Genomic DNA, 18,425 nt, shown 5'->3' on the forward strand with positions numbered 1-18,425 from the left:
TAATATGGGAGCTAGAGGAGGGGGTAGGAGCTCTCTTGAGAAGCGAGATTGGACAGTCATTTCATTGCTTACCACACAGGCTTGAATTGACAATGTTAAGTGCTCAAAGATCAGTTCCAATGCTTGATAATGTATATGACCTTCTGCAGATGGTGTGGAGGCAGCTAACTTGCTATTAAACTGGCATCCAACAACTGGATTTGGTTCCCAAGCATTTTGGTCTGGGAGCCATTGGCAAGGAATCACTTTGATGTTAACTCTGTATTAAAGCAAATGAAAGAGCCACACATGGCAAACATTATAAAAGCGAATGAATTGTAGAGAATCAATTACAATTATATTTGAAGTGACTTACTCTTTAATGGTCGTAACAGTGGCAGATATAAAATAGAGCCACTCTTGAAGGTGAACTATTGACCCCCTTATTACTGCAGTATTGCAAATGCATGGTCCTTGATAAAGGAAGGTTACAAGTTTCAGGTCAGACAAATGTAGGGTAATATTAATGTACCATAGTTAACAAAATTCTGATTTCTCCAAGTCAAAATATGAGTTCCAAAATGTCAGATCACAACATAATTGACTTTTGATTGTGAAGCATGTTTGATAAAATGTCAGCCTAGTTAGTTACTGGAGTCACTCTGAATATACTACATGTTTGTATGTATAATAATGAGCCATACTTCCAAAGCGTTTGCTCCAGTATTTTATTTCATACTCTGTGAAAGGAGACAAATCAATGGCAACGTTTCAAAACAGAGAACCACCACAAGAGTGCTTAGGAGACCAAGACATTGCTGTTGGGTTCCAATATGAGGTTTTCTCCATTCAAAATAGAAGAGGTACTTAGACTGGAGTAGGTACTTTTTGCTACTGTTGCCCATTGCATCCTTCGGAGAATGTATTTTAATTTGTGTATTGATCACATATAAACTATACAGAATGATCTAGGGAAAATAAACACCCATTTCAGATAAGAGATCAGCATGCCAAAAGAACAAAAAATGACTTGATCAAAAGGTTGCTTGAAACTCTTTCCTACATTTTCAGGACTGTTCGAATGCTGAAAGAAAAAAAAAAAAAAAAAAAAAAATATTTATTAACAATAGACTGTTGCAAAATGTATGTAAACACACTATATACCAAGAGTGCACAAATCTGGTCCTCAAGGTCCAGGTTTTATTGGGCTCATTAAATAACTGACTCTAGGGAGGTTCCTTTGGTTAAGGTGCAACAAAGAACAGGGTGGCTCCAGACCTCAAGAAACTGTTGCTATATACTGTTGGCTATTAAATATGGAATACTGGTAATCAAGTAGCATGGTCTTATTACTGACGGAAATTTTACACGCAGCCAGTATTAGTAACTGGTTTGCGATGGCTAAGCATTGCTGTAAGTGCACATTTAACAGTATAACTGCATGGTGGAGGGTATATTTACATAGTTTACATAGAATTTTGCTGCTTAATAAATGAATGGATGTCTGTGCTCCAATTATCCAAAAGGACAGTAATGCAGCTAGAAAGCTTCTATTATACCTAGCTTGCCAATTTAAGGAAAATGTGCACATAATACCTTTTCCCAGAGGTCATTAGGTCAAATGCCTCATTAACACGGTCCAAGGGCAGAGTGTGGGTAATGAACTCATCCAGCTTAATTTTCTTTGCCATGTAATCATTCACCAGCGTAGGTACGCTCTCCACACTCTTCCAACCTGTGAGAACCAGTAAAACAAGGCTTGAAGAAGAACAAAAACAACTAGAAGAGGATCACTAAATTGGCTCTAACCTCCAAAATATGTTCCCTTCCATGTTCGTCCATATACTAGTTGTAGCGGTCGCGTCGACATGTCCGCCACGTTTGTATAGCCAACAACAACACTGGTTCCCCAGCCTCTCTGACATGCCTCAAGGGCAGCTCTCTGGAAATCAAATGTATTTGGTCATTTATGACTGTTCTAGGATTTTTAAATCACGACTTCATAAGAGGTTCTCCATATATGCAAAAATGTAACAAAGTACCTTTGCCTTTATATTGACCAGGCTGAACTCACCATCACAGTAACACTGCCCACACACTCAAAGGAGTAGTCCACACCTCCTTTAGTCAACTCAATGAGTACTTCCTGGATGGGCTTGCTGTAATCATTAGGGTTGACAAACTCATTTGCTCCGAATTCTTCTGCTTTAATGAACTTGTCTTTATTGATATCGACCGCGATGATCCGAGAGGCTCCCGCTGCCTTACAGCCCATCACAGTAGCAAGACCCACGGCTCCCAGGCCAAACACAGCGCAGGAAGAGCCGGGTTCAACCTGCAGCCAGGGAGGGAAAGGGGGTGAGAGGAGGCCACCAAAATGGCTACATTATAAAAAAAAATGAACGTAGGGGACATAATAGTCCAAAGGACAATTTGTACCATTTTTAACGACAGGCTATAAGAAATCACACCTCCCGACGGGGTGCGGGTAAGCTGCACAAAGTATGCTCTTCCAGAGCAGTAGGCAGAAAAGTGGTTAATTGGACACCATATTGGGAGGTGGTGCTTCAGGCTATGCAAGGGCTGTGTCTGGATATGACTGGGAGTTAAACAATGCATGCCTCCTGGGCTGGGATCTGTTTGCTTTCCTGTTTTGTTCAGGTACTTCAGCTGCTAGAAGGTATTTGATTTTAGGGTTAGATGCCTTGTTTGAAATTCCCTCTTGGTCAGCCTTTTATTAATGTTTTTTGTGTTTTAATTTTGCACTATAGTGATTGAACTGCACCACTAAAGGACGGTTTCAAAGAGCCTTGTGATTTTGCATTTGTGCTATACTGACCTTTGGCGGCTGTAAACAATTACACCCAGAGTTGTTTAACCCAAAACTACTGTATGGGCTTGACATGTTCACAGCAATTGTAAAACAGCCTGCTCCAGTCCTCCACAGGTTAAAACAAGTTAATGATACAAAACGGGTAACAAACAGAATGTTGATTTCAGGAGTCAAAGGGTGTGCCTAAGGGGTTTTATCTAGTTTTGTAACTAGAACAGTTTAATACTCTGTAAATTGTACTTTGACATAAAGACCCAAAACCATATCCTTAATGAACCAATAGAGGATATTAACAATTGATTCATTCAAAACATTTTAACATGCTACAGTGACATGGCCATTTTACCTGAATATTATAGCAGATGCAGCCTTTACTGCAATACATATATTTCTACCAAGACAAATAAACAGCCTTTTGCTTCAGAAACTCTTAAGACAACCAGCTGTATACAGTGTGTAGTTATTTTTTAACTACCATAATTTTTTTTTTTTTTTTTTTTTTTTTTTTTTAATTCAATGGTTGCCCAATACATTGATAGCTAATACCTCCAGGAAGTAATGCCACCCAAAATTGGTATTTTTAACTGGTATTAATGTTTCCATGTATCAATTACTTTTTATACTAAACAACCAAAAATGAATTCCGATTTTTGCCAATGACATCTGTTTCAGGCTTGCCTGTTCCTGTATTAACTTCACTGATCTTCAGTAATATTTTAAATGAAAGAGCAACAGTAACCTTGGCGGTATTGAGTGCAGCTCCATACCCAGTGGAAATGCCACAGCCAAGCAGGCAGACTTTATCAAGAGGGGCCGAGTCATTAATCTTGGTCACAGAGATATCAGCCACTACAGTGTACTCAGAGAAAGTGCTGGTCCCCAAGAAGTGGTAGATGGGCTTCCCCTTGCAGGTAAACCTGGACGTCTTATCAGGCATTAAACCTTCACCCTGGCTAATCCTGCCAATACAAGAGATATGATTGAAACAACCCTCTGTGACAAAACCTGCTACAGCTGCCTGTGCTAAACAATGCATGAAACACTTTGAAATCTGCCTGCATTGCAGATCACAAAATAGAGATACTGCACTAAAGTATTAGTACTCCCTCATTATAAGGTGTCTTGTGGAACAGGTTATAAGGTCATAAATCATGGCCAATGCAATGTCAGAGACCACAGTGTACTCAGAGAAGTTGCTGGTTCCCATGAATTGGAAGACTGGCTTCCTTTTGCAAGTGAACCTGGTGAAGTCCTCAGAAATCACATGATATCTTTGGGCCTGTCATCAAAAAGGTATACATCTGCGGGTAAAATACTTGATATGTATTTTTTTTATTTTAATTAAATATTCATAATTACTAAATTTTTTAAACAAAGATTACCGTTTTTCAAATGATTGTAAAAACATGAATCTGAAATATGGTATTCTACAGAAAGCTGTTTGCCATTCCTCCCAAATTAGTACAGTATAAGCATATGAGCTGTAAATTGCATCTTAACTTTGTTCAGTGCAACGGGCAGTGTTGTTTGATCCCCTGCTGTAACGGATTCTGTCACTTGTTGGAGAGATAAGATTACAAGTTAAAAGCTCTAAACCCATGAATGCAGACAAGCCCAGTTCTTTCGCATAGTGGTAGGATGCTTGCTTGCTGTGTGGGGTTGCCGGTTACATCAACGAAAGAATAAATCTGTCTGACTGTTTTCTGAGAGACCACTTGTTACATAAGATAGTGCAAAACCTAATTACCAGTTTTTATCGCAGACGTTGGTTTTAGGACTCAGACAGAACTTGCATTCCCCACACTGGGGGACAAACAGAGGGATAACTTTGTCTCCTGGAAAAGATACAGTAAAATAAGAATGTTACACTGTAGTGGAATTGAGCCAATAAAAATTGTTTCTTGTGGTTAGGACAGGACTGTGTAAAAGGCTGGTAAGCTGAACTTCGATAAGCATTGAATAGGTTTCCAATGTACAGTACTTCCTAGGCATTGGGATACCCCTACAAGGTAAAAAAATTGAGAAAAGTGTGCACTTGTTTGTGCATGTTTTTTCAGAATACCCATATGTCCTGGGTATTCTGAGAATTCATGAAAGCAAAAATCTTACCCACATTTGCATGTACTTTATATTAGGTGCAGAAGCTGCAACCAGGTGATGTGATCTACCGCACAGGAAGTGATTATATAACACGAATCTACCGTGTTGTGCTGTTAACACTATGTGATTGGCTTATGTCAACGGAAAGAACACATTTAAGATCAGCCACTTAAACCAAGCAGACACAATATAATTGCCACATAAAAATATGTTGAAGGCGACTTCCTTTTATGTACCAGAAGCCTATCTGTTACTGATTAACAAAGTGTCTTCATCTCACCTGGTTTGAATTTGGTCACTCCTGGTCCAACACTCTCTACAATCCCAGCTCCTTCATGTCCCAGGATTGCAGGGAATAGCTTTATTTCACCAGCTTCATATAGGAAGTAGAGGTCAGTGTGACACAATCCAGTAGCGACAATCTGTTTGTTAGAAAACCCACACATTAAGTATGTATATAGATAGTGGATCTCACTGACAGAACTGAAAATCCATCCCTGGTCTTTTGAAGTCTTTCATTTATATTATACCAGCTCCATTTTCTTGGAATGTAATGTTTTACAGTACCTGCTTAACTCCCCATTGTGTGTGTTTTTGAATTCTTCTCTACTGTCATTCTGTTTTGATCATTATTTACCAGACCTAACCAATGCCATTTTTTCACCCAGGGGCTGCTTCTGAAAATACTCCTAAAAGCTGAATTTCTGATGGTTTTATGTAAAATGACCAATGGGATGTGAAGCTGACATTTCTGTTCCCTCTGTATAGATTTGACTTTACTCCAAATTCAGCTTATGTTAATTAAATTATGTACGACATAATGAATGTTACCTGAATGCGAACTTCATGAGCCTGTGGTGGTGCCACCTCCACCTCCTCAATTGACAGGGGCTTCCCTGGCTCCCAAGCGACAGCAGCCTTGCATTTGATAACCTGCACAATAAATTAGTTATGCTATTAAAATACAGCTACAATAAGAATATTACACTTTCTAAAATAGAGTAGTCACATTTTAACCCAGAAGGTCTTCGATGTTAAAATGCATTCCCAGAATCCACGGAGAGAAAAAAAAAAAATGTTAATTAAACCTCCGGGCCAGCCAACCTTCAAAGTTAAGCCAAACCAACCCTAGTTAAAAGCAACAAACCAATAAGATCATTAAATAAAAGCATGATTAGTTGTGACTTCACTTATTTTCATGCTTTTTTCAGGACTGTGTGGAAAGCATCCAATTGGTTAATTTCTGCAGACATTTCTCAAATCATTTCTTATTACTCTCAAGGGAGTGTGTTGTTGACACTTTGCCCAATCACACAAGCCCTTTGAGTTTTATTGTAAATGGATGAAAAAAGGGGAAGATTATAATATAATCTCTACAATACAAAAGACGATGTGCAAGAGGTATACAGAGTTTGTGAAGGTGATTTTTAGCTTGAGGGTGGTATTCATTTTCCCTGATCAAACGAAAGTAATCAAAAACAGTGTATGCAGCAATTTCCTTGCCCAATGCTTAAGCCACATCATTAGTTCAGAAAAGGAAACCATTTACAGGCGATTACTATACATGAAATATTTTGTGATCACGATAAAACAAAATCAAACTCCTATATAGAACATAAATAATTAACCATAAAACGTAACCATTTGTAAACTACTACAATAAATATATGCTAGTTAAGCCATACTACAATATTGCTTGACAATATCCAATAACAATCAAGTCTGTAGACAAGCCTCTCAAGACAAATCTTAAAAGTAATTAACATTGGGGGAAGAGATGTATGGTACTGCATACATTGTATGCATGTATTTGTTAAGTACACAGTAATATACTACTTGTTTACGAGGAAAAGAACACTTATGCATTGTCCAGTTCTTAATGATCCATGGCCAGTAGGCTGGGCTGTTGTACCTATAAAACACCAACCAAAAAAAAAAAAAAAAAAAAAAAAAAAAAAAAAAAACCAACCCCACACATTTACTTAGTAACAGGTAGCTGGTTAACTTATAATCCAAAACACAATGTGAATGTGTTACTGATTGTGTTCAGTTTGTTACATGGCTTGAGTTTTATTTCACTTCATTTAAAAAAAAAAAAAAACATTTTAGGACACGCCCACAATGAATTTTTGTTAAGTACATATTAGTACGTCAGCAACATACATCCACATCCAGCTGATGACTATGACATTTATCAACAGTATCTACAGAATAGTATAAAATAAGCATTAGCAAAAATTTGACAAGTGATTCTCTAGATAGCTCCAGAATGACTCAGGAACTTAAGATACATGTTTATAACAAGTTTCAGGACAACTGGATAAGTAGTTATCTCTATATATTATATATATATATTATATATATATATATATATATATATATACAGAAATCAAAGCATGACATACAGATAGATGAATGTAAAGCAGTGTTGTGTGTTAAGTGGAGTTTTACCTGGAAAGTTACTCTGCCCCGCTAAAATTGCATTGGTGATGCCAATACTGTAGGTGCAAACCAATATGGAGAAGACCCGAGTACTGTATCCTCACAGTGGAAAACACACAAATCAGAGCTTTTCCATTTTTTGCATGTTGGTTAACTGTTTTATTTATTAGAAACAGAACTTACCATGGGCAGCTATCCATGAACTATTGTTTGTGACTGAAGAATCAAGGCTAACAAACTTGCAAAATGAAGTGATAGGTCATTTATGCTAGTCACAACATTAAAATAAACTGTCAGTGAACTTTTATCAAACCCTGTATCAAAATGTAAATATAAAAACATCCTAACAAAGCCTTGACCAAAATTGGGTATTTAGGGTCATTGATCTGCTGTTCACATGATTCTGTAAACCAAGAGGTATATAGGTTTACCAGCAACTAAATAACATTTCTTGCAATTGTATTGACTTAACATATGTGTTTAGCGTTTAGATTCAATGTACTCCATCCTGACATTTATTTTTTGCACTAGGAACAGAGGGTAGATAAAGGACACATATAGAGATTATATCTATCTATCCATATCTCTCAGATACCATTGGTGAATGGCTTTTCTTATCAATTTTACTGCACTTGTGGTACATGAATCATTGGCATGTTTTTGATAAATTTTTTTTCAATGACCCAAAAAAGCCACACACAAAAAATGCTTTTTAAACTTCGCTCACATCTTTTGGAGAAAGTAAGAATTTAGAAATGCAGATGGTGACTGTTGCAGAATTTAATTTGTAAAGAAGAAAAGTGAGGCTGAATGTAAACATGAAACAGATTCATACCTAAATGTAATGGTGAATACAATTATAGATTAATTGGAAATCAGATCTTTACTTGAAAACAACTTTCTACTGGGGTCATTCAAATATTGGTAGTCAGTCAAGTCCCTTAACATATTTGTTTTGCGCTAGAGTAACAGTTTAAACATTTTTTCCTGACCAAACCTTTGATAATAGGATTAAACTTTTCACTTTTGCAGGTTAATCTAATCAACTGTATAATATTTTTCAACTACTGTCTTTGCAAGGTACTAGATCAGTAAAAACAAAAAAAAGTTAATGGTGTTCTGATAGTGTGTGTTTTTGCATAACTTTCAAAGTTTTTTTTTTTTTTTGTAATTGTGTGAAACTGTTGCATTGCTTAAGTAAAGTTTTTAACTCAGTTTAGAAGCTGTCAACCAGTTCCCTACCAAAATGAGGGTGGAACAAAAACAAAAAAAAGTTAATGGTGTTCTGACAGTGTGTATTTTTACATAACTTTCAAAGCTTATTTTAGTCTCAAGACTTGTTGCTTTTAAACTGCCTGTTTCACTATTAAATGTTATAGGTCTCTGTCAGAATGAGGTCTGGGGTACATTACTTCAAAATATATTAAATACAACATGTTACCTTCATTTTTCCTGTTGCGTGAGAGCTGCGAAGCCTGTTTGGGGTAGGGGGTGCTGATTGTAGCGTTTTTTTTTTGTGTGTAGTTGTGTGAAACTATTGCATTGCTTAAGTAGTGTCTTTAATGCAGTTTAGCAGCTGTTAACCAGTTCCCTTGCAAAATGAGGGTGGAGCCTACTTAAGCTAAATGAATCTACTAGTGCTCAGTCGACAGGTAACCAGTCAGAGGCAGTTAGGTAAATGATCCTGCTTCAAATAATTAATATCAGCTGTATTTAAGTAACATTATAAAGGTGGTGTTGTTTTAATTAGGTGATTTACTGTTTGTGATTAGTACCAGGTGAGTGTGGTTGAATTGAATAGAGGTTGATTTGCAATTGGATTGGTTTACACACAGCTTTTATCTATCTAGTTAGTATAATATACATCTAGCCTATTTGTGCACCAGCACAAAGTGCTAGTTTCTCTACCAATGAGCCAGGAGTCTCGCTGTGGGAGTCCAGCGAGGAGAGACCTGCGAGGAGAGGCTATTGGATAAATTCCGAACCTATCAGCGCTCTGGAAAATGCCAACTACTAGACAGGTTTCTACCCACCACCAACCTTTATGTACTCATGCTTGTAGTCTCATTTCTGTCCCAAAAAGAACCCGAAATGCTACAATATATTGATGGACATTACATAAGCAAATGAGATGTCCTTTTTTTGGAATACCATGTTCCTTCTCAACAATGTGTTTTAATATTAGCTTTTATAAATGAAAATGACTGCTTTAATTAATTGTCTTGTATCTATTTCAGTGCAATGTAATTTCTTCATTGTAACAAGAAACACTTTTTTTTTTTTTAAACATTTTCATTTCTGTTTCTTAATAAAAAACAAAAAAATGTTTTTTGGGGAGAGTAAAAAATACATTAACTTTGATTCATGTACTAAGGGTTACTCTTAAATGAATTTACGATCCAGTTTATTGTAAACTGTAGATGCATGAATTAGTAACTCGGCTGTCAGCTGAGCAGAATATCGTGTTATTTGGTATAAAATATAGAGATTAAAAAAAAAAAAAAAAAATGGGCAAATTTCGCAAATGCAAAGCGGCCCAGAATTTGGGATGTTATCTAAAAACCAGAGCAGCCAGGAAAATTGGGACTTAAATGACAACAGGGGCAGTCTATATGTAAAACTGTGATTACATTAAAGATAAACTAATCCTGTCCTGTAACACAACTGTAATAATGTGGAATATATATATATATATATATATATATATATATATATATATATTTGATATTAAAATATATATCACACAAACGATTATAGATATATGCTTTTTGAAAGAAAAAAGTACACCACCACAGAAAGCCATTATATATTTAATTGATAGATTGTGTAAAGCAGATCTCTCACTCTCTCTGATCGCAATGTTAAAAATGCTTGCAAGCTTTCCCACTAGTGTGACGACATATTCATGTGACAGACATGGACCAATCGAGACGTCATCATTTGTTTGTAATGAACAGTTTTTGGTGACGTCGTAGAAAGAAAAGTCACTGGACATGCGCTCTGAACAGACGGGATTTGAAATCAGGCTTTGGGCTCCAGATAAGATAGTTTTCAAACTTATTTTATGTAACAAAGCAGTTAATCAAGTTTGTGTATCTGCGATTTGTTAGCCGTTTTTTAGACTTGTTTTCATTGTTTAAGCAAGTAAGGCGTGTATTATATTCATTTTTAAAAATGGTTTGCCATTAAATAGTACAGCCGATATATTTTAATATGCCCGCTGATGACCGCGACGGGAGTTATGCATCCCGAGCCTAAGGCAACGAAGTCAAGGTCAATTATCACACGGTAGAGCCCTCATCGAGAGAGCACTATCGCTATCAGAAAACGATTTTTACCGTTTTCCTTAAAAAAAAAAAAAAAGGATGGCATACATATAAATAGGAAAATGATGAATTTTAAACTTGTTAGGATTTTAAACTATTTATAATGTGTACAATGCCTGAATGAACAGAGCAATTCCGGAACAGTTCGTGGACGATGGAGTTTGAACTACGAAAATCTCTCATTTGAGTCTGAACTACCAATACAATCTTTGATTTAAATACCACTCTAAAATGCCTCCTAACTCACCATGTTTCTACCATCAGCCAAAGCCTTTCTCTCATATATATATATATATATATATATATATATATATATATATATATGAATGGAGAAATATTACTGAACTGTCTCGTTGCTGTCTTTGTTGCTGTTGTCTTGAAAGATGCCGTGTCTGTGACTCCAGTCGAGCTGACAGTCTGTGATTGGGCTCTTGGCAGTTGCAGGTAATTTACAGGATTGGTTGCTTTCATCAATGCAAAGAATTGATTGCCTGGTTTTAGTGAATAATTAATTCATTTGAACCAATTGTGTTTTTGTTTAGTATTTACTGTCCAATAGATGTGATGTACGCTGAAAAGATACAAAAAATCAAAAATCCAGCACTTGCGCGGATTGATTTTAAATTTGATTCACAGTTGTTGCTGAGACATTCCAGCGGGCATCTACTGTCTTAGTGCCCGCTAAAGCTGGAAGCTGATTGGCTAACGGTACAGAATCGTTTCTATTTAAGTGATAGAGACCGTCGATGCGGGCTCTACCGTGTGGTAGATGACTGCGACTGGAGTTATGCGTCCCGAGCCGTAGGCGAGGGCGCTAACGAAAGTCAAGGTTATCTACCACACGGTACAGCCTGCATCGAGAGGGCTCTATCGCTATTAGAAAATGATTTATTTCTTTATTTTCTCTTAACTTTTTAAAACCTATATTTACCTTGAACTTGTGAAATTTCGCCGGGTAACCTTCCGCTGGGGAATAGTTCCTAACATAATAAGAATAGAAAAATGACATGCATGTAGAGAAAACGTTATTATTATTATTATTATTATTATTATTATTATTATTATTATTATTATTATTATTATTATTATTAATTATTATTTGGCTAACATATTTATTGGGGTCTTACGCTTTCTTATTATAATTGATCTGGACATGTACAATTGTTGAATAGTCTGTGTAGTATTGTGTCGAGACTTGTTGGAGGCGGGGCGTCATTCAAGCTGGCATGGAGTGGATTGGCTGATGCGGAAAGAACTGAAGCAGGGTTGGCTGTTTGACTGGCTGGTTTTGAGGGAGGGTGTTGTTTGGATCCAGCTGATGATAGAATTGTGGACCAATCGTGTCTTTCCTGTTGATTTGCTGTCCAGTAGCTGCAAATTGAGCCTTAATTACGATGTCCTGTCAGACATGATTTTGCTTGTCTCTAGACCAGCGTCAGAAAGTATGTTTAAGTAGCTTTTTAAGTTATTAGATTAGTTGTAGATTAGAATGTTAAGGGAAAAAGCTTGTATTTATGCTCGGATTGATTTAACTGTGAATTCACAGTTAAGCACTTCAACGTTCCAGCGGGCATCTATGCAATATAGAAGCCCGCCAGATCTGGAAGCTGATTGGCTGTTCGTACTCAATCGTTTTCTAATTTAGATGTGTCCATTGCGAGACATGATGTGTTATGGTACGAGCCTTGACGTTCTTACATTAAACTGTCAATCTTGTAAAATGTTATCAGTATAAAAATAACAAATAAACCTTTTTTTTTTTTTGCAGTGGGAGTGGCAGACTCGCTGGCACCCGAGCGAGCTCTGGACGAATGTGATGTGAATTTTTGCAGAAGGAAATCAAGAGAATCAGCTGCAAGACAGACACAGATATGCGTATGTTAATGCTTTACAAGAATGCTCTCAAAATGAGATGTGGAGTCTCAATTTAAGGTTGATATTTATGATAATAACTTGCAAAAGTTAGTAAACTGAGTGCGAAGGTTGTTGCCACTTACTTATGGAAGGCCATTAGGGTCAAAATTGCATACATAGTACATGTTTTGATTTGGACCAATCAGAATACATAACATAGTACGTGTTCTAAATAAAGCCAAATTAAACAGTCTTTTCATTTTCATTTAAAGAAGGCTAGAAATCCCAAGTAGAAGGCTGAGGGGTATGGGGGTCCTCCCCCAGCGAGGATTCAGGGGGGTATGGGGGTCCTCCCCCAGCGAGGGTGCAGGGGGGTATGGGGGTCCTCCCCCAGCGCGGGTGCAGGGGGGTATGGGGGTCCTCCCCCAGCGCGGGTGCAGGGGGGTATGGGGGTCCTCCCCCAGCGCGGGTGCAGGGGGGTATGGGGGTCCTCCCCCTGCGCGGGTGCAAGTGGCAACGCCCCCAACCCAAAACGAATTACAGGGTATTTTGTTTTCTTTTTTGTCATGTATTCCATTTTTTTCTTTTGCATTTTATACAAAAAAAAGTTTCTAAAAATATTCATGGAATCAACCAGTCTCATTGTCCAGAAAAGGTTAATTAATGCCCCTTCACCATTAAGAAAAAACAGCAAGAGGAAGTTTAAGACCAGGCAACTACTTAGTAGTAGGTGAAAACCACATACACATTTTTCTGTCTACAAAATCATTGATTCAGTATACTGCTGTTGTAGGACTTCAAGCAGAATTAAAAAAAAAAAGATTCTTAAGTTGTCCTTAATCATGCATTATGAATATGGATTTGCTGTGGACTTATTTTGTTACTTTCTTTAAACACAGCTCGAACTTCAACAGAGCCAGCTCATACGCCACAGATACCTGACTCCAGTAAGTTTGTTATTTGTCTTTTATATCTGTGTTCCTTTAAAAAAAAAAAAAAAAAAATCTGATATACATTATAATTCTATGAGTTAATATCAGGAAGCAGTTTTTTTAAAAGGTTATGTATGCATTTAAATGCAGACACATACATATATATATATATATATATATATATATATATATATATATATATATATATTCTGCATATATCTTTAAATGCAGAAATCATGATTAACAGTATAAGGAGTAATTAATGAAATTCCTGTGTAACAGATGTCCAGAGCCGATTCCTCCTTAAACTGGACACAGTCATCGAAAATCAGACAGTTGTTGCACCTTCTGCACACGCTAGTTAACAGGAATGCAGAGGACGAGGAATTTGTGGATGTTCTCCCTGCCCCACTCACATTGACACAGGAATTTGAAGACCTTTGCCAGAAAATTAAATCTGATGACAAGTTTAAAAAACAAATGGTATTTTTTTAAATGTTATATTTTATAATATGGTCTTAATATCTTCAAAATGAATCTGTTATTTCAACCAATACAGCAAACACCGTAATTATACATTAACTATATTAGATTAAGTCATTTAATTTACTGATGTTTTTTTAATGGCTTCTATGCACTTCACCAGATATCCTATCTGACTTCTGTGGGTGGCAAAATGTTGGGGACAGTGTTCGCCGAATGATGAGGAAGGTCGGCACCAATGACCTTTGGTCTAATTATAGCCTCAAAGGGAAAAGGGGGAAGAAGCCACTACTTGAGCTACCACTTATTATGGTATTGACTAGTAAGTATGCAGTGAAGTAACATTTTTTTTCTTTGACTATAGAAATTAACTTAGTTATAGACAATACACAAAACTTTGGCCTAGACCAAATAGAAACTTTGACCCACCCACTAATCAGAAATTACAACCCAGTACTTGATAGTGTTTTTTCATGACTAGAAGAAAGAACCATCTGATAAAAAAAACCCGCCACTGGGTACAGGTAATTTTTATCAGACTACAGATTTGGTCTAGGCAAGGGGTCGGCAACACTGGTCCTGGAGAGTCGCAGACCCTCCTGGTTTTTGTTTTACCCCCCCAAACCCCTTAATAAATTAATCGATTCAATGATTGGTCTTAATTGGTCAGAATTCCTATGTTGTTCCAGCAGCAGGTATTTAGCAATTGATGATTAAGAGATACCTGCAGGATTGAGGCTCTCTAGGACCAGGGTTGCCGAACCCCTGGTCTAGGCCTTATGGTATGACATGCATATGGAAAGGTGTGATGTAATTAAAGAATAACTGGGAATCACGGCAAATATTTCATGTTATTTTCATAACTGCATTTCTGCTTCCCTAAAAGTTAAAGTAATGTTTCACAATAATGCAAGCCTTCAACTAGCTAAATTGTGTACAGTACCTTGAGCATAAATCACATTGTCAGATCATGTATCCTCTTTTTGTACAAAAAAAATCACCCAAGAGCAAAGGTGAATGAAATAGAGGGAGAGATTGCTGAAACAGTGACACATGCCCCCAACAAACGAGGAGGGACAAAGTACAAGGTAATTTCTTCAACGTATTAGCTGTGTGTATTGTCTTTTTTTAAAAGAATTACTAGACATTTCTCCCTCTGTGAAAAAAATATATTATCTTTTGTATGTACTAAACGGTCTAAGGAATTTTGCATTTAAGTGTTGTACATGATTAGAGCCCTGTGTTTTTCATGCCTTGTTCATTTTTTTTTTACCTGTATCTCAATCCTGCAGCCGCAAGATGCCGATATAGTCTCCTCGTTAAGCCACTGATTGAGTAACCATTAACAATCATCTCAGTAATTAGTAATCATATTACTACAAAGTATGTGCATTAGCACAGTGTTTAACATAGCGCTGCCAGCCGATCTGATTGAGATCAGTCGACTGAATGGCACGTTATCAAGCAAAAATCATCCCATAGGGGGGCTCCCGAGTGGCGCATCCAGTAAAGGCGCTCCTCGCAGGATGTGCCCTATAGCCTGGAGATCGCAGGTTCGAGTCCAGGCTATGTCACAGCTGACCATGACCGAGAGTTCCTAGGAGGCGGCACACAATTGGCTGAGCGCTGCCCGGGTAGGGAGGGCTTAGGTCGGCAGGGGAATCCACGGCTCACCGCGCATCAGCGACCCCTGTGGCCGATAGGGCGCCTGTGGCTCTGCAGCGGAGCCGCCAGATCTGTGTTGTCCTCCGGCACTATAGGTCTGGTGGCATTGCTGTGGATCTGCAGTGCGAAAAATGACGGCTTGGAAGGAGCACGTTTCGGAGGACGCGTGTTCCAGCCTCCGTTTCCCGAGTCGGCGGGGGGGTTGCGAGCGGTGAGCCGGGGATACAAATACTAATTGGGCATGCTAAAACTGGGGTGAAAACCGGGGTAAAATAATTGGCGACGACTAAATTTAAAAAAAAATAAAATAAAATAAAAAAATCATCCCATAGGAATGGGCCAGTAGATACCTATTAGCCTACTAATCCCTAAATCTACCCCCTACCCCTAAACCTCATGTCTACAACTAACCTAATGTCTACCCCTAAACCTAATCTCAACCCCTAGACCTAACTGTGTTACTATTTTAAGTAATCTTTACTATTACTAGCGCCCTCTAGCGGCTACTCCATCCGATGTCCATTAAAGCGCTTGATTCGGACCTACTCTGCCTGTTGGGAGGCTAGTAGGTACCTACAGTACGTCCCATTCAATCGACTGCCCTCAATCAGATCAGGTGGCGGTGTACAGCGGTTACTGACATTTAGCTTATCTAGTGGTTGGGGTTCTGGACTCTTGACAGGAGGGTTGTGGGTTCAATCCCAGGTGGGGGACACTGCTGCTGTACCCTTGAGCAAGGTACTTTACCTAGATTGCTCCAGTAAAAAACCCAACTGTATAAATGGGTAATTGTATGTAAAAAATAATATAATTTTATGTAAAAATAATGTGATATCTTGTATCTGGATACAAGGGCATCTGCTAAGAAATAAATAATAATAATATTTCAGAGAATGTGTAAGTAAATTAATTAGATGCTTTCATTTACTAGGAAGATGTATTTGTCATCAGATATTTCTCCTTTCCAGCACTGATCCCTGAACAATATATGTAATACTAAAATCAGAAATTGAATGCTGTAATTTATTCGAGCTGTACAGTAGCTACCGCATATGCCTGCATAATGTAAAGAGCTTCCAGATCCAAACTACAGACTTGTTGTGGGTCAGGAACATGGGTTTATTCAACCAGCACAGTAAGATCATTGCTGCAAAGGAGAACTGTTCTGATGACAAATTATATACATCTGCCTAATAATAATTTACAGACTTTATATAGTGCCTTTTGGAAATCAAAAGCAGTTCACAAAAAATACAAATCGGCAATAAATGAATAAAAACAAGCAATAAAACAGCACTACAAGAATAAAACAAGAATAAAAAGATAACAAATAAAATTGCACACAAAACAAAAAACAGTTTAAAAAGCCATGGTAAAAATATGTTTTTAAAAGAGATTTAGTAAATGAAAGCATTTACAGTAATTAGCCTCATTTACCTATACATTCTCCGAAATATTATTAAATAAAACTGGGATGCATGCTTAGATAGGCTAAATATCAGTAATACAATGTTTGAGATGATTCAAGTAACGCAACATGATGATTGTTAATGATTTTGACTTTTTATAGTCTAATAATTAATTTTACTGCTTGTTAACCTTGTTAACTTCGCATTGAGGCATTCTACTGCATAAATAAAATCAATTAATAATAAGAATAACAACAGCAACAACAATGGCAGCAGTAATAATCACAATGCAACCTTAGTGTATATGAATATGATGTCATAATTGCTATCTTAGATAGATATAAACAGAAAGGTAATGTACCAATGGTCATTCCGCTTCCCTTTCATTTGGCTCATGTCCAATCTGCCCTCAGTAACATTAACGGCTAAGTTTTTAATATTACATTTAGGACCATCTCCTTCAACTGTTTTTTTTTTATTCATTCTCCGTTTTGTTTCCTTTAATATTGTCTACTAGAAAGATTATCCATTTCTTTCTTATGTCCACAGCTGTAGGCCTACCGCTTCAACACAAAAATCATTCACATATTTTTTTTTTTTTTACTCGTCAGTTAAAGTTCATGGAGGCCTACTTGCCGACAGTTTTTATTCTTGCCTACAAATTTTATAATGGTTGTAATTTCTTCTTTAGATTTTTTATTTTTTTATTTGTAGGCTACCTGTCATTAAAAGTCAGTTGCCAAATTAATGATTTTCCCATCGTAGTTTGCAAAACAGCAATAGCACTTGCTACCAGTTTTATGAAACGCTCTCAAAAAGACAATAAACTAACATTTCATTTAACACTGTCTCAGTGTCATTCCTTTCTAAAACCCACAAGACTGGAATATTTAGTTTATGCACCATACTACACTTAATTTATCTTAACATTTTGGTTTCCTTTTTGTATTTGTTATTGTTAAAAGAAAATTAATGCTACACTACATTAATTTGAATTTTTTGTAATTATTTTCATATTTTGACAAGGTGTCCACAACGTTATTCATTATTATTATTTGTTTATTTAGCAGACGCCTTTATCCAAGGCGACTTACAGAGACTAGGGTGTGTGAACTATGCATCAGCTGCAGAGTCACTTACAACTACGTCTCACCCGAAAGATGGAGCACAGGGAGGTTAAGTGACATGCTCAGGGTCACACAATGAGTCAGTGGCTGAGGTGGGATTTGAACCGGGGACCTCCTGGTTACAAGCCCTTTTCTTTAACCACTGGACCACACAGCCAACAGACCATACACAATAACCATACACATTAACGTTGCTGCAATGTTGAATTCAAACGTTCCCGTAACCAAAAAGCAACTTGTTCACAACGTTGCTACAACGTAGAATTGTTAGCTGG

At 37.2% G+C, this 18,425-nt stretch overlaps 1 protein-coding gene and 1 long non-coding RNA gene across 3 annotated transcripts; one reads left to right on the plus strand and one right to left on the minus strand.

Annotated features, from left to right (window-relative positions):
• Nucleotides 1-688: 688 nt before the first annotated feature.
• Nucleotides 689-8,883, minus strand: LOC117420700 (alcohol dehydrogenase class-3-like). Its single transcript, XM_059030014.1, has 9 exons — nucleotides 8,796-8,883; nucleotides 5,744-5,845; nucleotides 5,193-5,334; nucleotides 4,560-4,647; nucleotides 3,552-3,771; nucleotides 2,054-2,314; nucleotides 1,789-1,921; nucleotides 1,576-1,714; nucleotides 689-1,063 (listed from the first exon to the last, which is right to left on the minus strand). Exons 1-9 carry the CDS (start codon nucleotides 8,799-8,801, stop codon nucleotides 1,039-1,041), a joined length of 1,116 nt encoding a protein of 371 aa, XP_058885997.1. The 5' UTR covers nucleotides 8,802-8,883; the 3' UTR covers nucleotides 689-1,038.
• Nucleotides 8,884-9,332: 449 nt separating this feature from the next.
• Nucleotides 9,333-14,691, plus strand: LOC131737926 (uncharacterized). Of its 2 annotated transcripts, XR_009329508.1 has the most exons (6): nucleotides 9,333-9,375; nucleotides 11,064-11,124; nucleotides 12,449-12,555; nucleotides 13,434-13,481; nucleotides 13,749-13,949; nucleotides 14,113-14,691. It is a non-coding gene; the product is annotated as an uncharacterized LOC131737926 (long non-coding RNA). The 2 variants fall into 2 exon arrangements; XR_009329509.1 differs by lacking the exon at nucleotides 13,749-13,949.
• The last annotated feature ends 3,734 nt before the right edge of the window (nucleotides 14,692-18,425 follow it).

The sequence above is a fragment of the Acipenser ruthenus genome, chromosome 1 (genome assembly GCF_902713425.1).
Source record: "Acipenser ruthenus chromosome 1, fAciRut3.2 maternal haplotype, whole genome shotgun sequence".
Classification (NCBI taxonomy): Eukaryota; Metazoa; Chordata; class Actinopteri; order Acipenseriformes; family Acipenseridae; genus Acipenser; species Acipenser ruthenus.

Coding starts and splice junctions, on each gene's coding strand:
- LOC117420700 (XM_059030014.1), bottom strand. Junction 1,715..1,788: donor GAAGGGAACATATTTTGGAG/GTTAGAGCCAAT, acceptor TGGTTCTCACAG/GTTGGAAGAGTGTGGAGAGC. Junction 1,064..1,575: donor CTAATGACCTCTGGGAAAAG/GTATTATGTGCA, acceptor TTTTTCTTTCAG/CATTCGAACAGTCCTGAAAA.